Here is a 21,671-nt window from a genome sequence, read left to right on the forward strand (position 1 = left end):
GAACAAACTATAAGATACGATAAAACAAAAAACCAAAACCAGGGTGCCAAGGATGACACCGCCATCCTTCCTTCCTCGGTGGGGAGCACGGCGGTGTCATCCTTGGCGCCACCCTCGGCCTCGCCAGAGGGAGGCGCGCACACATGCAACGACAGCGCAGCGCGACGCGTCTTATGCCTGATGGCCGACACAGCCGAATTGCCATATATATATATGGATGAATGCATATCAGGGACCAATAGACTGAAACCCACTCTGCAACATGGTTTCTAGAGTCAGTCGCTACAAACACGTGAAAGGAAGTACCTTCAGGCAGCGCTTACGACGAACATAGACGACCTGATTGACAACAGAAGTACAGTATGTTGCTCGTCAAGGCCTTGCCTAGCTACTGAATACGAATCAAGTGTGTATCTGTCCATCGGTATTCTTCTTCTGCAGAGTGTGTGCGTGCTTCTAGTTATGCCTTCAAAACAGAGTACATATGACGGCGAAAAACGGAACAGATCATCAGGCTCAGTACCCTAGAACAACACATTGGTGAATCACAATTGTTGCATGTTTTGGCTAGAACAAGATTTGGTTTTTCTTTAATGAGCATCATTTTTTGTTGCCCGGACTGTTGCGAACGAACAAGATTATAAGAAACAAGATTTAGTCAGAAAAAGAATTTGTTGCGAACAAACAAACTATAAGATACGATAAAACAAAAAACCAAAACCAGGGTGCCAAGGATGACACCGCCATCCTTCCTTCCTCGGTGGGGAGCACGGCGGTGTCATCCTTGGCGCCACCCTCGGCCTCGCCAGAGGGAGGCGCGCACACATGCAACGACAGCGCGGCGCGACGCGTCTTATGCCTGATGGCCGACACAGCCGAATTGCCATATATATATATGGATGAATGCATATCAGGGACCAATAGACTGAAACCCACTCTGCAACATGGTTTCTAGAGTCAGTCGCTACAAACACGTGAAAGGAAGTACCTTCAGGCAGCGCTTACGACGAACATAGACGACCTGATTGACAACAGAAGTACAGTATGTTGCTCGTCAAGGCCTTGCCAAAGCTACTGAATACGAATCAAGTGTGTATCTGTCCATCGGTATTCTTCTTCTGCAGAGTGTGTGCGTGCTTCTAGTTATGCCTTCAAAACAGAGTACATATGACGGCGAAAAACGGAACAGATCATCAGGCTCAGTACCCTAGAACAACACATTGGTGAATCACAATTGTTGCATGTTTTGGCTAGAACAAGATTTGGTTTTTCTTTAATGAGCATCATTTTTTGTTGCCCGGACTGTTGCGAACGAACAAGATTATAAGAAACAAGATTTAGTCAGAAAAAGAATTTGTTGCGAACGAACAAACTATAAGATACGATAAAACAAAAAACCAAAACCAGGGTGCCAAGGATGACACCGCCATCCTTCCTTCCTCGGTGGGGAGCACGGCGGTGTCATCCTTGGCGCCACCCTCGGCCTCGCCAGAGGGAGGCGCGCACACATGCAACGACAGCGCGGCGCGACGCGTCTTATGCCTGATGGCCGACACAGCCGAATTGCCATATATATATATGGATGAATGCATATCAGGGACCAATAGACTGAAACCCACTCTGCAACATGGTTTCTAGAGTCAGTCGCTACAAACACGTGAAAGGAAGTACCTTCAGGCAGCGCTTACGACGAACATAGACGACCTGATTGACAACAGAAGTACAGTATGTTGCTCGTCAAGGCCTTGCCTAGCTACTGAATACGAATCAAGTGTGTATCTGTCCATCGGTATTCTTCTTCTGCAGAGTGTGTGCGTGCTTCTAGTTATGCCTTCAAAACAGAGTACATATGACGGCGAAAAACAGAACAGATCATCAGGCTCAGTACCCTAGAACAACACATTGGTGAATCACAATTGTTGCATGTTTTGGCTAGAACAAGATTTGGTTTTTCTTTAATGAGCATCATTTTTTGTTGCCCGGACTGTTGCGAACGAACAAGATTATAAGAAACAAGATTTAGTCAGAAAAAGAATTTGTTGCGAACGAACAAACTATAAGATACGATAAAACAAAAAACCAAAACCAGGGTGCCAAGGATGACACCGCCATCCTTCCTTCCTCGGTGGGGAGCACGGCGGTGTCATCCTTGGCGCCACCCTCGGCCTCGCCAGAGGGAGGCGCGCACACATGCAACGACAGCGCGGCGCGACGCGTCTTATGCCTGATGGCCGACACAGCCGAATTGCCATATATATATATGGATGAATGCATATCAGGGACCAATAGACTGAAACCCACTCTGCAACATGGTTTCTAGAGTCAGTCACTACAAACACGTGAAAGGAAGTACCTTCAGGCAGCGCTTACGACGAACATAGACGACCTGATTGACAACAGAAGTACAGTATGTTGCTCGTCAAGGGCTTGCCTAGCTACTGAATACGAATCAAGTGTGTATCTGTCCATCGGTATTCTTCTTCTGCAGAGTGTGTGCGTGCTTCTAGTTATGCCTTCAAAACAGAGTACATATGACGGCGAAAAACGGAACAGATCATCAGGCTCAGTACCCTAGAACAACACATTGGTGAATCACAATTGTTGCATGTTTTGGCTAGAACAAGATTTGGTTTTTCTTTAATGAGCATCATTTTTTGTTGCCCGGACTGTTGCGAACGAACAAGATTATAAGAAACAAGATTTAGTCAGAAAAAGAATTTGTTGCGAACGAACAAACTATAAGATACGATAAAACAAAAAACCAAAACCAGGGTGCCAAGGATGACACCGCCATCCTTCCTTCCTCGGTGGGGAGCACGGCGGTGTCATCCTTGGCGCCACCCTCGGCCTCGCCAGAGGGAGGCGCGCACACATGCAACGACAGCGCGGCGCGACGCGTCTTATGCCTGATGGCCGACACAGCCGAATTGCCATATATATATATGGATGAATGCATATCAGGGACCAATAGACTGAAACCCACTCTGCAACATGGTTTCTAGAGTCAGTCGCTACAAACACGTGAAAGGAAGTACCTTCAGGCAGCGCTTACGACGAACATAGACGACCTGATTGACAACAGAAGTACAGTATGTTGCTCGTCAAGGCCTTGCCTAGCTACTGAATACGAATCAAGTGTGTATCTGTCCATCGGTATTCTTCTTCTGCAGAGTGTGTGCGTGCTTCTAGTTATGCCTTCAAAACAGAGTACATATGACGGCGAAAAACAGAACAGATCATCAGGCTCAGTACCCTAGAACAACACATTGGTGAATCACAATTGTTGCATGTTTTGGCTAGAACAAGATTTGGTTTTTCTTTAATGAGCATCATTTTTTGTTGCCCGGACTGTTGCGAACAACAAGATTATAAGAAACAAGATTTAGTCAGAAAAAGAATTTGTTGCGAACGAACAAACTATAAGATACGATAAAACAAAAAACCAAAACCAGGGTGCCAAGGATGACATCGCCATCCTTCCTTCCTCGGTGGGGAGCACGGCGGTGTCATCCTTGGCGCCACCCTCGGCCTCGCCAGAGGGAGGCGCGCACACATGCAACGACAGCGCGGCGCGATGCGTCTTATGCCTGATGGCCGACACAGCCGAATTGCCATATATATATATGGATGAATGCATATCAGGGACCAATAGACTGAAACCCACTCTGCAACATGGTTTCTAGAGTCAGTCGCTACAAACACGTGAAAGGAAGTACCTTCAGGCAGCGCTTACGACGAACATAGACGACCTGATTGACAACAGAAGTACAGTATGTTGCTCGTCAAGGCCTTGCCTAGCTACTGAATACGAATCAAGTGTGTATCTGTCCATCGGTATTCTTCTTCTGCAGAGTGTGTGCGTGCTTCTAGTTATGCCTTCAAAACAGAGTACATATGACGGCGAAAAACAGAACAGATCATCAGGCTCAGTACCCTAGAACAACACATTGGTGAATCACAATTGTTGCATGTTTTGGCTAGAACAAGATTTGGTTTTTCTTTAATGAGCATCATTTTTTGTTGCCCGGACTGTTGCGAACAACAAGATTATAAGAAACAAGATTTAGTCAGAAAAAGAATTTGTTGCGAACGAACAAACTATAAGATACGATAAAACAAAAAACCAAAACCAGGGTGCCAAGGATGACATCGCCATCCTTCCTTCCTCGGTGGGGAGCACGGCGGTGTCATCCTTGGCGCCACCCTCGGCCTCGCCAGAGGGAGGCGCGCACACATGCAACGACAGCGCGGCGCGACGCGTCTTATGCCTGATGGCCGACACAGCCGAATTGCCATATATATATATATGGATGAATGCATATCAGGGACCAATAGACTGAAACCCACTCTGCAACATGGTTTCTAGAGTCAGTCGCTACAAACACGTGAAAGGAAGTACCTTCAGGCAGCGCTTACGACGAACATAGACGACCTGATTGACAACAGAAGTACAGTATGTTGCTCGTCAAGGCCTTGCCTAGCTACTGAATACGAATCAAGTGTGTATCTGTCCATCGGTATTTTCTTCTGCAGAGTGTGTGCGTGCTTCTAGTTATGCCTTCAAAACAGAGTACATATGACGGCGAAAAACGGAACAGATCATCAGGCTCAGTACCCTAGAACAACACATTGGTGAATCACAATTGTTGCATGTTTTGGCTAGAACAAGATTTGGTTTTTCTTTAATGAGCATCATTTTTTGTTGCCCGGACTGTTGCGAACGAACAAGATTATGAGAAACAAGATTTAGTCAGAAAAAGAATTTGTTGCGAACGAACAAACTATAAGATACGATAAAACAAAAAACCAAAACCAGGGTGCACCAGCCGGGAATCGAACCCGGGTCTGTACCGTGGCAGGGTACTATTCTACCACTAGACCACTGGTGCCTTTTATGTGTTTTCTCTCGAGAGAGCTATACTAATTGTGACTTTATTCGACTGGCTCTTTGGTCGTAAGCTCAGCACAGACAGCGATACAGTGCCGTGCAGCTCTTGCATCTTTGCTGACTGTAGTTTGCTCCATACTTACTTCCATTCTTTGTCCCTCTTCCCAATGAAAAAGACAACTGTCAGACGGCCATACACACGAGCATGATACACCTGTAGGGCAGCATGTTGTTGTAGCCGAAGTGTTCACAAACTGAACGTGACTTTCCTCCGTTGATTCAGGCAACCTAGCAAAAAAAAAATAATGCTAAGCCCGGCCCAGATAGTAAATTCCGTATTTCTGTGAAGTGGTTTAATTCAGCCGCTATTGCTACTCAGTTATATATATGTCACGTGGGATTAGACATGAAGACTTACCAAGTGTCTGAATAGATACGAACTGAAGCTAAATCGATTTGCAATGCTTGATGGTTCCTGATGGAGTCCGTTCCAACATGCCCTGAATAATCTCCTACTCGTTTCAGAATCATGTCCTAGATTAATGCCATAGCAGTGCCAGAAGTACTTACCAACTTCATGTAACGTGGATGTATGTAAAATAATTTGTGTCTGAAGAAATAGGTATTCAGGCTATATAAGACAACGAGTTCTGCAGAAATCAGTGTCTGTTCCCATTTTCCTTCCTGAACATACTTGTTCAGTCACTAGTTCCGTGCCATCTTGGTCAATTTTCTCTCCCAGTTCAGTAGTGATGCATCGCATTGCTACTCTCACTCTCAGCGGTGCCAAATTTCAGACGATAATCTACTGCACTTGTAGTAAGAGAATCGCTAGCTGAATCTTGGTTACTTTGCACACCGGATGCAGTGTGATACGTAGTGTCAGACGAAGGCTCCAAATAGGTCTCGACGACAAGTCGACAAACCATGCCAACTATGTGATCCATGGACCGGTAGGTGTTGTATAAAAGCTTGAGCTGTGAAGCAAATGTCTTTCAGCGATCGAGCTCCTGGTGCAGGTGTAGATGAATGTATAGATCATGCATGTGGTCAGTTGGCTTCTGTTACTTTCGGATATTTTTGCAGTGACAAGTACCAGTGCAGCTGAAAATAAAGTGTGTGCATCTTATCTGATACTATAGTGTTAGCTGAACCCTGTACGTAGTTCCAGATGTGTGCTTAAGGAGGGAGGTTTGTTGGTTAAACAAGTTCAAATGAAACAAAAATGTACCTGGGCAGGAACAAAAAGTTTCCATTGTAGAACTGAACCATGCAAAGTTTCCATGAGAATCGGTTGCTACAACATAAAAGAAGAGTTGGAAAGAAAAAAAAGATTTTATGTAGTCTGTCAGACAACCTCTGAGCCACCCTGCACTAGTGATAACTGGGCAGGAACGATCCTCTACAGCCATCAGATAGCACCCATCAGATGAACCCAGGCCGTAAATCACGGCCTGTCATAGAGGTCAGAATGCATCAACCAGACTGAAGTGCTTGCCTCCTTATTGGTAAAGGATGCAGCGGTACGAGCCTATAGAACAGAACCTGTTCAAGTAAGGTCGTGTTACATCAAGCAGTGCCTCGCCTTATAAACTGGTTTAGCGTCGCCTAAACTAGCGAGGTGGGACTAATTAGAGAGCAGCCATGCAGTGCTGCATTCCTGGGGCAGAGAGAGCATGGAAGAAGGGTCCTCGGCCCATGTAGCTGGGCATGAGAATGCGCAAAGCCCGGCCCATGAGAGAAACGTTCAGCTGTGGAGATCTTGAACTACTTTTAATTACGTACATGATTTTGAACACTGCTTATGGTAACTTTTCTTCATGACACCAGTTTTTTTTTGTTTTCTTAGCTTTTATTATGCCAAATGAATTACAGTTTTTTCATGACACACTGCTAGGTTAGAAAGAAGAGAATAGAAATGCAAGAACAAAACTGGAGAGAAAAATGGGCCTGTTGTAACTCCGGAACATGACAGCCAGAACATACACTTGTTTGTTCAAGTACTACTTATGTTGCATTTACATCATTTGCTGACTCGGCTGTTCAAAAGTAGTACAGCGGGGAAGCTACTTGCTGCAGCTTCCATTCGGCGACGCTCATGTCGTCCCCTGCGTGGAGCACGGCGATCCTAGGCACAAGGCACTCGGGACCGGCAAGCTGAAGTGCCGTGCATGCAAAAACTGCCAGCCTGAACATGGTTTCAAACTGAAGCCCACTTTTACAGTATGATTTCAACGGGATGAAATGAAGCCAAGATGAGCAGAGGCAGTACCAAAACCATTTTCCTTCCTTAAACATGCTTGCAGTGGGCAAACCACATACTGTTTTGAGTTCCCATAAGAATTTTTTGTAGCAACACCGGCAATCAAGGTGGGTGTTCGTAGAGATCATGAATGGAAGCCTCGACATCTTTTTGCAGCCAAGAAAATATTAAATGGTTCGCGGATCACACACAGCGGGTATGAGTGTTGACAGCGAAGGTCGACAACCTGATTGACAACAGATAATGTCGCTCGTCAACGCACTGATGAATACGACGTAACCGTGAGCTCCAAAAGGCAGCTGATAAAACAGGCGTCGATTGGTCCACAAGGGGGCTCGGGCTCGGGTCTATTCTTCTTCTGCAGAGTGTGTGAGCTTCTTTTCGAGCAAAAATCAGAATGCATATGACTGAAAAATAGCACAGACATGACAATCACGCTTAGTACCCCTTGAACAAACACATTGGGGAATCATCATAATTTTTGTATGTTTTGGCTAGAAAATGATTTAGTTTCTTTATTGATCAGCATCTTTTTTGTTGCCTGGACTGTTCTTCTAGTCCAGTTATAAAACAAGATTTAGTCACAACTTTTTGTTGCTAGTTAAAAAAACTATGATACCATATTTATAAAAAAAAAAGAAGAATGCACCAGCCGGGAATCGAACCCGGGTCTGTACCGTGGCAGGGTACTATTCTACCACTAGACCACTGGTGCTGTTGACGCGTTTTTTCTCGGAGGCTGCTCCACTAATTTGACTTACTCTTTGATTGTAAGCTCGACACAGCGATACAGTGCCGTGCAGGTGTTGCATCCTTGCTGACTGTCGTTTGCTCCATACTTCCATTCTTTGTCCCTCTTCCGTCAGACGGCCATACACATTTTCTTCTCGTGGCACCAAAAATAAGGACCATGTGTAACACTACTCTGCTGGCCCTCTCCAAACACATTTTTCTTCTTCAACATACTACTTCAGTAGGCAAACCACCTACACCTACTGTTTTCTCCAAGTCAATGGTGCAGAGGGCCTACTCAAAATCAAAGATTCAGTGTTCCCGCCAAATTTATTTATCTGGCTACTACTCCCTCCGTTCCTAAATACTTGTCTTTCTAGGCATTTCAATAAATGACTACATACGGATCAAAATAAGTGAATCTACACTCTAAAATATGTCTACATACATTCGTATGTAGTAGTCATTTAAAATGTCTAGAAAGACAAATATTTAGGAACGGAGGGAGTACTAATTAACGGACAGACTGAATACCTCTGTTTCAGCAGAGGAAACAACTCCTTTCTCCCACCTTTTACTCATGTGTCGTGTGTGGTCTTCAGACAGTAGAAGCAAGGGGTCACCTCTGTTTCAGCTGACAGTTTGCTAAGTGCTCCTAGCAAGTTGAAAGGAAACAAAAATGTACCTGCATTCCAGATCCATTTGTAGAACTGAATCATGCATAGTTTCCAAATGAATCGGTTGCCACAAGGTAAAAAGAGCTTACGAAAAAAGTTGCAAAAAACAAAAAAAATAAATTGTGTAGTCTGTCAAGACAACCACTGAGCCACCCTGCACCAGTGTGAACAATCACGCTCTGGCCCAGAGGTGAGAATGCATCAACCAGACTGAAGTGCTTACCTCCTTATTGGTAACGGATGCAGCGGTACGAGCCTATAGAACAGATCCTGTTCAAGTAAGGTCGTGCTTCAAACAGCTCCAGCGCTGTCTAATCTAGCGAGGTGGGACTAATTAAGTAAAGCAGGCATGCAGCGCTGCCCATCCTCAGTCCTCAGCTAGCGTGGAAGGAGCCCAGCCCATCTGAGGAATGTATTTCTTGTCCTTTTCTTTCATTGCCTTCTCATCTGGTTATGTCAGTTGTGCTGATTTAATGTGTGCAATTATTATTCTGAACAATGCTGAATTCTTAACTTGTTCTCTTTTATGGCAGCTGTTTTTGTCTTCTTTATCTTTTCCTAAATTAAATTACAGTTGGCCATTAAAGATGTAGCAGGCATACTGCTTAGAGAGGAGATTTTATATTTCTTATTTTTTTTGCAACAGATAAGAATGAAACCGGAGAGAAAAATGGGCGTGGTTGAATTACTTTTCTAGACAATCATACTAGAACATATGGATTTTGTAACTACGAGTAGTATTGTTATTCTCCCTGAGTTGAGTAACAGAATAGATTTTGCCGTGATTGGTTTTCCAATACATGATTGATCATGGACATATGCATGAAGATATATGGATGAATGCATACATATGTTTTGGGTTCCTTGTCCATCTAGATGAGCAGGCCTGAACCTCTTCTTATACAAACTGAAGCCAAGATGAGCAGGATCACCTGATATATCTTGATTTCTCGGCATCTATCTATCTGAAAAAAGGTATTGATCTCACACTCAGTCAGTCGCTACAAACACATCAGCGCAGCGCAGGCAACAGGGCGCTCTCCTGAAGGAAGCTATAGCACCTTCAGCTTGCATGGTTTGCCGAGCAATGACAAACGTCAACAACCTGATCGACAACCTAAGGAACGCAAAGCAAGTATGTGCATCTGTACAGGCGTCGATCGGTCCGTCGACAATGGGCTCGGCTCTATTCTTCTTTTGCAGAGTGTGTGTGCTCCTAGTTATACCTGAAAAAACAATACATATGACAGTGGAAAATGGTGCAGACAATCAGGCTCAGCCCTAGAACAACACATTGGGAAATCACAATAGTTGCATGTTTTGCCTAGAACAAGATTTAGTTTATTTAATCATCATCATCCTTTTGGTTGCCCGAACTGTTCTCCTTTTGTGTGGGATCTTCTTTTATCGATGTTACCGCATTTTATAGCTGTTAATTAATGGAGATACTGTTGTATCAACAAGCCTTCTTTTGGTGCATGATGTGTTGATGTTTGAGAAAATATTCCTAGACTCTTTCTCCCAACCAGCGGAGACATTCTATATATGGAGAAAAGTAAGCAATTAGAATTACCATGCTTTCAAAATATTTCTGGGCTCTGCATAATGCTTATGCTGCTGTCCATACGCACCGCACAGCAGGGGGAGCAAGGGGTTCCACCGGATCACGCACAGCAGGTACGAGTGCGGGATGCCGGCCTGGACTCGTGCGTTCGCTGTAACAAGCTTGGAAGCATACACACCGTCATGTCCATACTCCATAGTGGCCTTATTCGTTCCCAGCAGTGGCCTGAGTTGTTCTTCTTTGTTCTATAGAATCCTCATTTATCTACAAAGATAGTACTCCCTCTGTTGCAGAGGGAGTACTGGACAGTGGAGATCTCTCGGATATTATTTCCAATTGCCTTTGTCGGAGCAGCGAGGTGGCCTACTCCCAGTTCAATGATCTCCAGCTCTTGGCTAATTCAGTAATTCTGTAATGATGATGTGGACATATCAACTGAATTTTATTCACCTGGATACTTTCCTACCTCGCAGGCATATAATATTCTGTACTCTTGCAGTCATGAAACCCCTCCTGTTAAATGAAAAAAAAAAGCAAATCTTGCTGTCAAAGGAAGCATCATCTTCTGTGGCCACCACTAAGAGAGTGAGTGAATACAAGAGCAATCTTACTCATGTGCCTTGTGTGGTCTTCACTCTTCAGACAGTTGAAACAAGGGTTCACCTTTATTTCAATTGGCAGTTTGCAATGTCATCCTAGTAAAGTGAAACAAGGGTTCACCTCTGTGTCTGATATCATCCATTCATGGATTTCACTCTGAACTTAAAGCTGCCTAGGGTAGCTAACACTAACTGAATCTACCTTGCAGATGATGTACAGAGCACACTGCGAAAAGGAATTCGAGAAAAGGCAAAAACAATTGGTAGCTAACACTATACAGATCAGATTGCCAAAAGGAGTTCGGAACTGAATCTATTTTGCAGATGATGTCATATTGCCAAAAGGAGCTGGGAGAAAATGCAAAAAGAAATGTTTTTGTCTGTCAGACAACCTCTAGGCCACCCTGTAGAGACAGAAGCCAATCCAGGAACGATCCTCTACAGCCATCGGATAACACCCATCAGGTGAATCCAGGCCGTTAATCACGCTCTGGCCCAGAGGTCAGAATGCATCAACCAGACTGAAGTGCTTGCCTCCTTATTGGTAAAGGATGCAGCGGTACGAGCCTATAGAACAGATCCTGTTCAAGTAAGGTCGTGCTGCCATCAGCAGCGTCACTCCTTATAAACCACTCCAACGTTTTCTAAACTAGCGAGGTGGGACTAATTGAGTAGAGCAGGCACATGCAGCAGCGCCTCCTCAGGCAGAGCTTGGAAGAAGGGTTAGTGGCCCATGTACATGTAGCAATTGTGCCCGAGAAAGAATAGAGCCCAGCCCAGCCCACCCGAGTGATGCTGTTGTTTCGTTTTTTTCTTCTCCTTGTTGAGTTAGCTGTGGAGATTTTGAACCAGTTTAAATATCTAGCAAATGCTGCATGCCCAATAATTTAAATACATAATTTTGTTTGTTGGACTACTTCGGTTGCATTTACAGTATCTTTTTAGTTTTGTTGAGTCAGCTGTTCAAAAGTTTTTCAGCGGAAACACTACTTGCTATAACCTTCCCAACAAGCCAAGGTATAGCATGGCAATGTATCTTAATTTCTGGAAGAAGGAAAAAGACATTGATCTAGCACTCTCACCGCCAGCATCAGTCAGTCGCTACAAAGGTCATGTCGTGAAGGAAGTTGGCACCTTCAGCTCGCCTGGTTCGTCGGGCAGTGACGAACGCCAACAACCGGAAAGACAACAGAATGGATGTGAAGCAAGTGTGTGCATCTGTGCAGGTGGCTCCCAAATACCGCTGACACAACAGGCGTCGATCGGTCGATCGAAAACAGGGCTCGGCTCTATTCTTCTTCTGCAGAGTGTGGTTCTAATTATACCTGAAAACAGAATACATATGAGAAAGAAAAATGGTACAGACAGACAATCAGGCCAAGTTCTATAGAACAACCCATTGGGGAATCACAATTGTTGCATGTTTCAGGCTTTAAGCTAGAACAAGATTTAGTTTATTTAATCATCATCATCCTTTTGGTTGCCCTGACTGTTCTCCTTTGTGTATGATCCTCAATTCCTCATAGATCTACAATGATAGTGCTGGAGAAAATCTCTGAACACAGAAATTTGTTCCGGTTGCTGATCACAGAGCAAGAAAATCTCTGAACATATATCAATGCTGAATTCACCTGGATACACCGCCTCGCTGCCATGTCAAATTCTGTCTGGCAGTCATGTAACTAACCCTTCCTGAATTTAAATGGGACAAGAAATTTTGCAGTCATTTTTTTTCCTGGCTGCTATACCAAGACAGACTGAATACAAGAGCTTTCTTTTTCAGTTGCCAGTTTGCAAGCTCATACTAATGCCCTGGCATTGATCTAGGACATGATTTGCTGGATAATGTATCAAGCTCTTAAGCAAAGCAAGAAATAATCTTGCTCTTTTTAATGGAGATCAGCACTCACTCCTGCTCGTACTGCATTTAACAACCAAATGGTTCCATATTTTGCTCAGTTGGCGAGAGGATTAACCACATGACCAAGGAACAGCGTCGTGCCCGTCCTCTCCTCAACCACGGCAAACAAGAAGGGCCGATCCGCCACAAAGTCGACAAAATGCGGCGGCTCACTTGGAAGCGCGCTACCAGCCATGTCAGTGGCCGTGGCAGCAGCGGCCACGGTGCCTTGCTCGTCCACCTCGATGGTGGCCTTGTGGTGCACCCCGCCGATGGAGAGCCGCCCATCCCCGCCGCTCACCATGCCGGAGAAGTCGCCGCCTGCGAAAGCCCTTGTGACACCAAGCTTCCGCATGTCCGACGACGCCTCGAACTCGGTCGTGAACTTGAACTTGGGGACCATGAACCGCCGTACTTCAACCTCCTCTTCTGGCGTGTGCTTCCTGATGAACTCCGGCGACGACACCACCTTGTCGTAGATATCGGAAAGGCTGAGACCGCCGCTGTCGGGCAGAAGGATAAGCATGTGGAATGCAGCGGAGCGGTCGCCGTCGTTCCTGTAGGGCAGCTTGAGGGCCCTGAAGCCCGGGTAGAGCGCGACGTACTGTGACCGGCCTGTCGTCATGGACGGCACGCGCACGGTGGCGCCGCCTGGGGTGTGGAACGGCGCGGTGAAGACGTCGAACGGCTCAGGCCACGCCCCTTTGAAGTAGAGCGCGTTGGCGAGGACGACGGTCGTGGACGAGTCGACGGAGCCGGGAGGGAGGACGTCACGGATGCGCTGCTTCGTCGCGTCCGCCACGAAGCCGTTCACGCGCCGCCTCGCCTGCTCGGCCCCCGACACGAAGTCCACGGATTCCGCCGTCGCGGCGTACCGCGACGCGCCGGTGGCCGTGAACTCCGGCCTGAGCGCCCGCCTCCGGTCGACCCACACGCCGCAGGCGAAGGACGTCTGCTTCAGCCCGTTGAGTCTGCCGACAAGCTTGATCGCCGGCGCGCGGTGCAGCTCGTCGAGCGACGCTGAGCCGAGGAGCCCCAGGAGCTCCCTACGCGTCTCGCCCCGCGCGCCGGCGGCCACCATCGCGAGCGCCGCGTGGATGGACAGCGGCGAGACGACGAAGTTGCGGCCTGTGCCAGCCGCCGCCCGGACCCCGGCCTCCCTGGCGAGACTCAGGCCCGACGCATTCCCGGCCGCGTCGCTGACCACAGCTTTCTCCTCCTCAGAGTGGCCACCAGGAGGCGCGCCGGCAAAGAGGGTGGAGCAGAGGTGCCATGCGGCGAACAGGGCCAAGCAGAGGAGGACGGTCTTCCCGAAGCGCGACATCGGAATGGCCGTGGGTTTGTGGTAAGACGCAGACAGGATCACCGGCGATCTGACGACGGAGACGATGGGGGAAGACGGCCGGCGGCTGGCAGGTGGAGTCCCTCCGTGGGAGCTGACGCGTGGGTTAGGTAGGTTAGGTGCACAATGGGCTGATGGGCTTCGAGTCCAGTCCCGGAAGGGGTATAATAATTTTCATTTTCTAAAAAAATATATTTTTCAAATAAGAAACCACTACAGTCGCAGGAGTATATTAATTGCAGACATATATTAGGTAGGATATAATGTGTGTATTTTCTTGAAGGGTATTATTTGTGTATTAATTATGTGATCAACGGTGCTGATATTTGAAGCAATCTAGGTCCTTGCATTGACTTAGTTCCATGGCCGAGATTAATTGAATTTGCCCATTTAGATCTTTTTATTATATTGTTATATTAGTTATTGCTTTATTCTACCTCAAGAAAACTATTCTAGATGATTAGGGTTCAAGTACTTCGCCTGCTTTTTGTCATCATTGAGTTATCTATATGATCATCGGTGAATTCGTTCACCCCTCCATGCACCTTGCATTGCATGTGTGCTCTGGCTAGAGTAAACATGAGGCATCTGTTTAGCATAGATGCTTTCAAGTAGTGCCATACCTAGGATTTCCCCACGACCCCGGGTAGCCTTGTTTGTACGATGAACACTATAGTTACAGTGCGGTACTGTTTGCTACAGTCAACGAAATGTTGACTCTCTACGCCCCAGGCCACGCCCTGGGCAGCCCGGGGTCTGCCTACACCCCTGCTTTCAAGGGCACGATGATATTTGGGCAGCCCGGGGTTTGCGTGTGAGCCAGAGATACACTAGGTGGACGACAACTTGTTCATGATCCATGTGTTCTTCCTTGGCGAACGAAACAGGGTTATGCATCAAGGTCAGTGTGTTTTCGCAGCTTGGTTCTCCTTATTGAAGACTATATATGATGGCAGAGTTAGGCTGGAACCGGTGAAGCTTTATCAAATCCAGGCATGGGCACATATACAGAGCATCCTAGAGCTATGTCTCACTTAGGTCATTGCAAACCAGTTATCATGAATGACAATGCAGGTCTAGAGCATTGAGATGAATCCGATTTGGGTGTTTTTTTGGGGGGGGGGGGGGGGGCTGAATGTGAATGTTTTTGAAATTCAAGAACATTTTTATAGTTTGTAAAAAAATATTTGAAACAATAGCATTTTTTGGTAATTCAAAATATTTCAAATTTTAAAACAGGTTCTAAAATGTATAATAAAGTTTAAAAAGGGACAAAAATGAAATTAACGGAAAAAGAAAAACCAAAATAATAGAACAGAAAAAAATACGCTCAGCCCTTGCCCAACATGGCTACGGCATCGCTTCCATCGAGCCGCCCAAACATTTGCCGACTTGAAAAAAGTTTTGAAAAAGAATGATTATGAATTTTAAAAAATTACAGGCATTATAATACTTTCTAAACTTGAAAAGAGTTCCTATATATGGTAAAAACTTCATGAATTTGAAAACAAAGTTTGCGAATTTAAGAAAATGTTCACAAATTTAAATGGGAAAAATTTCGGCTAGGGCGTTCGGGTTGGGCGGAAGGTTTCGTCTCAGAGTACCTTTTTTGACATCGTTCAAATGGACCAAAAAAATTCTAGGGCCTTGTATCACCATTCCAAGGCACCATGCCAAGTTTTTGTGATTTTGATAATTCTTCATTTTCAAATAATGTTTGTGCTTTCAAAATTTATTTGGAATTTAAAAAATAATCCCATATTTAATGTTTTTCTTCACAAATAATAAAATGTTTGCAGAAATTCAAAATAATTTGGTTTCAAAATTTTGTTCATACTTTCTGAATTTGCTTGATATTTCAAATTTTGTAGTGTTTTTTTTAAATATGTGTTCAAAATTTTGTTTGCTCTGTTGATGTTTGTGTTATGACATTCTGAGCAATTTTGAAAGACATGAACAAATTTTTGACATATTTGTACCATTTTGTTTAAAATGTGAATATTTGTACTTTATGTACAGAATTTTAAAATGCGAACATTTTTAAAATTTTGAACAAAATATTATAAGCGTGAGAATTTTGTGAAAAAGAAATGGAAACAAATAAAGGTAAAAAAAGAAAAAGAACTAGTGATAAAAGGACCGATTCAACAATGGGCTGGCTGAGCCGAAAGCAAAAAAAAGGAGTAAATATACACAAGCATTAGGATGTCCTACTTGGTTACTATGGTCCTCCTTAGACCAAGAGGTCTTGAGTTGAATTCACATTAATTGCACGCTTTTTATCTTTTAAAAAGAAAGTGAAAAACAGGCGAGGGCGCCGCGTATCGGCGCGGGTGAAAAGATCACACTACCCTTTATTATATGGGCGTATAGAGACATCTCAACAGTCAATGTGTTTAGGGGGTATACTGAAGCAAAAGTGAGTGTGAAGTTGGTCTAACTGAAACTGAAGGGTCGAATACTGAACAACTGCAGAGTAATAACACTTTTATTGCAGGATTTGGTGTCCATCCTATGCTTTCTTTTATCAACGGAGTACATATATCTATTTTACCACTCAGGTGTAAGATTTTGGGATGTCAAGGATGACAAATAACACTTTCGTTTCCTCCAAGTCCGCAGCTTTTCATCGAGAATCAATTTTCTTGATTCATCGGTTCCATTCGACAAATGTGGATATTGCCTCTTACATTTTCCTTGTTCAGCTGGTGTGCATCTTTTGTAAATAACCTATCGTGACTGTATTTTCGGTTGGCCTACAGTCGGAGTGGATGGCATCTTTTGCGCTGATAGAAGATTGAATGGTCCAACTAAAAATAAAAAGATTGAATGCTGGCATCAGGTGCGACGTCTACAGTTTTGGACGATCCTATGGGAATTAATTAGCAATGCTGCGTGCGCCTTGGAGCGGGCTGAATCCAATGCAAGTCGTCGGAGTAGTTGGGTTTCAAAGCAAACGGCTAGACATTCCCAAAGAGGTCGACCCACTGGTGGCTAGCATACTACCTTTATGTTGGGGCAAGTAAGATGACAAATCATTCTTCAAATAATATCGGAAAATAGTTTTTCAGTTGTGTATTTGGAGCGGGGTGGGGGGTGATTCTGAGAACCAGAATTCACGACACAGATATGGTACTGTTTTTTGTTGGTTTATTAAAACAGAAAATGGAAGGAAAAAAAGGGAACCAGTAGTTTTTTATGTCTGCAGGAAGTTGCAGGCTAGGTAAATGTTTACCACATGCAGTCTTGTATATCATGTATACAGATGTTGTTTGGCATCTCTATGAATGCATATTAATACTTGATTATCTCCTCTTTTATCAACATTGCCTGATTTTATAGCTTTTCATGGAGATACTGCCATATTACCATGCCTTCTTTTGGTGTATGATGTGTTGATGTGTGACCAAATATTCCTTAGACTCTATTTTTTTAATCAGAGGTGACATTCCATATATGGAGAAAAGTAAATAATTAGAATTGCCATGCTCTCAAAATATACCTGGACTCTGCATAATGCTGAATGCTGCTGTGTGAGAGAGCTGATCGCTGATTGCTTGATTGTTTGAGTCACTAGAAGTGGCCTATTCCTTCCCAGCAGTGGCCAGAGCTGTTCTCCTTTGTGCTATGGGATCCTCATTTATCTACAAAGATACAGTAGTACAGAAGAGTGAAGACCTCAGATATTTTATCCAATTGCCTCTGTCTGAGCAGTTAGCAGGCCTGCTCCCAGTTCAATGACAATGATCTCCACCTTAGCTAATTTTGTGCTGATCTTTTTATACTCCCTCCGTTCACTTTTATAAGACGTTTCAGACAGCCCACATTGCCCTGTTTTGGGTGATGTCTGAATTGTCTACAAGGTCTTATAAAAGTGAAAAGAGGGAGTATATTAATTCAGTACTAATGACAGAGCAAGATCTCTGGACATATAAACTGAATTTCGTTCATCTGGATATTCTTCTACTTCGCACGGAGGTCATGAAACCCTCCTAAATGAAAAGGGAAATCTTGCTGTCAAAGGAAACATCATTTTTTTTTTACCGGCTACTGCTAAGTGACTGGCTGAACACAGTCGAAACAAGGCTTCACCTCTGATTCAGTTAGCAGTTTGCAAATTCCTCCTAATTGTGCCCTGGCACTAATCCAGGACATGCTCTTTTGAATAATGTTTCAAACTCTTAAGCAAGCAATCGATAATCTCTTTTTATGGAGATTGTTTGGGTTAACAGGACACGAGTGACCACATCATCAAAGAATTACTTCAAAATTGTTGGAAATTGTCGAAAGATGAGCTGAACTTAGCTTTCCATAGAGCCATCTTTCTGAATTGTCAAAGATCATTTGGGTTAAAAGATAGTCTCTTTCTGAATTCCCAGCCTCAAGTAAAACCTATATGGAATTCTCTGTACATACTTTATTTGTCAAATATCATCCATTTCCTTGATTCCATTGACTGAATCTAGTTTGCAGAAGATATACAGATCATATTGCCAAAAATAGAACGTCAAAAAATGTTTTTTGTAGTCTGTACAACCTCTGAGCCACCCTGCACCAGTGTGAACTGGAACAGGAGCGATCCTCTACAGCCGTCGGATGGCACCCATCAGGTGAATTCCAGGCCGTTAATCACGCTCTGGCCAAGAGGTGAGAATGCATCAACCAGACTGAAGTGCTTGCCTCCTTATTGGTAAAGGATGCAGCGGTACAAGCCTATAGAACAGATCCTGTTCAAGTAAGGTCGTGCTACAACAAGCCGCTCCTCGCCTTATAAACTGGTTTAGCGTCGCCTAAACTAGCGAGGTGGGACTAATTAGAGAGCAGCCAGTGCAGTGCTGCGCTTCCTGGGGCAGAGCATGAAAGAAGGGTGTGTGGCCCATGTAGCGGGGCACTAGAATGAGCAAGGCCCAGCCCCATCAGAGAAACGTTCAGCTGTGCAGATTTTGAACTAGTTTAAATATCTGGCAAATGCTGCATAGCCTGTACTTTTAATACAACCTCCAATCGGAATTGTATAGAAGTTGCGTCAATTTATTCGGATCGGAGGGAGTACATATAATTTCGAACAATGTTTATTCCAACTTTCCTTTTCATGACACCTAGTTCTTTTTTTGTTTTCTTTAGCTTCTATGCCAAATGAAAGTACAGTTGGCCATTACCAAAGTAGAAGACACACTGCTAGGTTAGAAAGAAGAGATAGAGAATGCAACAGACAAGAAGAAAACCGGAGAGAAAAATGAGTGTAGTGTAACTCCAGAGCGTCCGAGACAGAACATAAACGTGTCGTTGAAGTACTTTTGTTGCATTTACAATATCTATTTGTTTTGTCGACTCACCTGCTCAAAAGTACTCCAGTTCACTGGCTAGAACTGTTCCGTGTTCGTGTTGGATCGTCATTGATCTACAATGGTAGTGCTGGGTGAAGATCTCAGAGATTTGTTCCAATTGCGGATCACAGAGCAAGAAGATCTCTGTACATATTATACTAATGGTGAATTCACCTGGATACTCCGCCTAGCTGCCTTGTCAAAGCCTGTCTGAGAATCCTGAATTTAAATGGACAGGAATCATGTAGCTGTCAATACATTTTGAGTGGAACAATACATTTTGCTGTTAATTTATTTTTTCTGGCAACCGCCAAGAAACAGACTGAATACAAGAGCCTCTTTTTTCCAGTTGCCGGTTTGCAAAGTCATACTTATGGCCCGGCTTTGATCCGGGACATGATTTTTTTTTTTGAACGGAGAAAGGCGCCAACAGGCGCTAAATTCATTTCATTCAGCTCACATACGCAGTACAGAGTGAATTACAATGCTCCACTGTAGTTGATCTGCATTCACTTTTCTACTGGCAACCGCTTGTTGCTCTTAGGAAAAGCAAGAATAATCTTTCTTTTTTTCAATGGAGATCAGGACTCGCTCCTGCATCCTCAAATTTGTTGGACAGGAGTGACCAAATCTTCGAAAGTGACCAATGTTCAAATATTTACTCCTATTCAAGAACAGCCAAATGATTCCACATTTTACTCAGTTAGCGAGAGGATTAACCACATGACCAAGGAACAGCGTTGTGCCCGTCCTCTCCTCGACCACGGCAAATAAGAAGGGCCGATCCGCCACAAAATCCACCAGATGCGGTGGTTCGCTGCGAAGCGCGCTACCATACATGACTATGGCCGTGGCAGCAGCGGCCACAGTGCCTAGCTCGTCCACCTCGATGGTGGCCTTATGGAGCACCCGGCCGATGGAGAGCCGCCCATCCCCACCGCTCACCATGCCTGAGAAGTCGCCCCCTTTGAAAGCCGTGGTGACACCAAGCTTCTGCATGTCTGACGACGCCTCATACTTAGAGGTGAACTTGAACTTGGGCACCATGAACTGTCCCACTGGAACTTCCTCTTCCGGCGTGTGCTTCCTTATGAACTCTGGCATCGACACCGCCTTGTCATAGAGATCCGTGAGGCTGAGAATGCCGCTGTCCGGGAGAAGGATAAGCATGTAGAATGCAGCAGCTTGCCGATCGCCGTCGGTCCTGTAGGGCAGCTTGAGGGCCCTGAAGCCCGGGTAGAGAGCAATGTACTGTGACCGGCCTGTCGTCAGGGATGGCACGCGCACGGTGGTGCCGCCTGGGATGTGGAACGGCGCGGTGAAGACGTCGAACGGTCGACGCCACGCTCCTTTGAAGTAGAGCGCGTTGGCGAGGACGACCTCCGTGGACGAGTGGACGGAGCCGGGAGGGAGTATGTCATGGATGCGCTGGTTCGTCGCGTCCGCCACAAAGGCGTTCACGCGCCGCCTTGCCAGCTCGGCCCCCGACACAAAGTCCACAGATTCTGCCGTGGCGGCGTACCGCGACGCGCCGGTGGCCGTGAACTCTGGCCTGAGCGCCCGCCTCTGGTCGACCCACACGCCGCAGGCGAAGGACGTCTGCGTCAGGCCGTTGAGCCTGCCCACAAGCTTGATCGCCGGCGAGCGGTGCAGCTCGTCGAGCGACGCTGACCCGAGGAAACCCAGGAGCTCCCTGCGCGTGTCGCCTCGAGCGCCGGCGGTCACCATCGCGAGCGCCGCGTGGATGGACAGCGGCGAGATGACGAAGTTGCGCTCCGCTCCGGCCGCCTCCCGGACGCCGGCCTCCCTGGCGAGAGGCAGGCCGGACGCTTTCCCGGCCGCGTCGCTCGCTACCGGTGCCTCCTCCGCAGGGTCGCCACCAGGAGCAGGAGGCGCGTCGGCGAACAGGGTCGAGCAGAGGTGCCATGCGGTGAACAGGGCCAAGCAGAGGAGGACGGCCTTCCCGAAGCGCGACATAGTCGGAATCGCCGTGGGTTCGTGGTAAGATTCGGTTAGGATCGCAGTGGTTGAGCGCCGGAGATGGTGCCGGCGGCGGAGCTGAGCCCCTACCCTGGAACTGGAAGCTCTCGCGTGTGCGTTAGGGTTAGGTGAACAATGTACTGGGCTTCGAGCCCAGCCAGCCTGCAAAGCTGCCTAAACAGACCGGGAGAGCTGGGCTGGCACGGCACGACACGGGCTAAAAGGTTTTGGGAACCTTCTAGAAGGTTCCTGAGCCGGTTTATATTTTCTTCTTGCTACCTTTCTTTTTTCTTTTTTCCTGATTATATTATCTACTCTTTCCTTTTTTCTGTTTATTTTTCTTTCCGTTTTTCCTTTTTTTATTCGCATTCATTTTCTTTTTCCAAGTTTTATTTTGGT

General features: G+C 45.5%; 2 protein-coding genes, 5 non-coding genes and 1 pseudogene across 7 annotated transcripts; all 8 read right to left on the reverse strand.

Annotated features, from left to right (window-relative positions):
* Positions 1-4,818: 4,818 nt before the first annotated feature.
* On the reverse strand, positions 4,819-4,889 carry TRNAG-GCC (transfer RNA glycine (anticodon GCC)). Its single transcript has one exon. It is a non-coding gene; the product is annotated as a tRNA-Gly (tRNA).
* Positions 4,890-6,230: 1,341 nt separating this feature from the next.
* Positions 6,231-6,451, reverse strand: LOC123132883 (small nucleolar RNA U3). Its single transcript, XR_006465107.1, has one exon. It is a non-coding gene; the product is annotated as a small nucleolar RNA U3 (small nucleolar RNA).
* A 1,344-nt stretch (positions 6,452-7,795) lies between these two features.
* TRNAG-GCC (transfer RNA glycine (anticodon GCC)) lies at positions 7,796-7,866 on the reverse strand. Its single transcript has one exon. It is a non-coding gene; the product is annotated as a tRNA-Gly (tRNA).
* An 820-nt stretch (positions 7,867-8,686) lies between these two features.
* On the reverse strand, positions 8,687-8,848 carry LOC123132886 (uncharacterized; annotated as a pseudogene).
* Positions 8,849-11,100: 2,252 nt separating this feature from the next.
* On the reverse strand, positions 11,101-11,322 carry LOC123132875 (small nucleolar RNA U3). Its single transcript, XR_006465101.1, has one exon. It is a non-coding gene; the product is annotated as a small nucleolar RNA U3 (small nucleolar RNA).
* A 1,098-nt stretch (positions 11,323-12,420) lies between these two features.
* On the reverse strand, positions 12,421-14,105 carry LOC123130085 (putative serpin-Z12). Its single transcript, XM_044550038.1, has one exon. It carries the CDS (start codon positions 13,945-13,947, stop codon positions 12,679-12,681), a length of 1,269 nt encoding a protein of 422 aa, XP_044405973.1. The 5' UTR covers positions 13,948-14,105; the 3' UTR covers positions 12,421-12,678.
* Positions 14,106-18,490: 4,385 nt separating this feature from the next.
* LOC123132881 (small nucleolar RNA U3) lies at positions 18,491-18,710 on the reverse strand. The gene has a single exon (XR_006465105.1). It is a non-coding gene; the product is annotated as a small nucleolar RNA U3 (small nucleolar RNA).
* Positions 18,711-19,724: 1,014 nt separating this feature from the next.
* On the reverse strand, positions 19,725-21,404 carry LOC123131747 (putative serpin-Z12). The gene has a single exon (XM_044551421.1). It carries the CDS (start codon positions 21,267-21,269, stop codon positions 19,992-19,994), a length of 1,278 nt encoding a protein of 425 aa, XP_044407356.1. The 5' UTR covers positions 21,270-21,404; the 3' UTR covers positions 19,725-19,991.
* Positions 21,405-21,671: the final 267 nt, after the last annotated feature.

The sequence above is a fragment of the Triticum aestivum genome, chromosome 6A, assembly GCF_018294505.1.
Source record: "Triticum aestivum cultivar Chinese Spring chromosome 6A, IWGSC CS RefSeq v2.1, whole genome shotgun sequence".
In the NCBI taxonomy this organism is placed as follows: Eukaryota; Viridiplantae; Streptophyta; class Magnoliopsida; order Poales; family Poaceae; genus Triticum; species Triticum aestivum.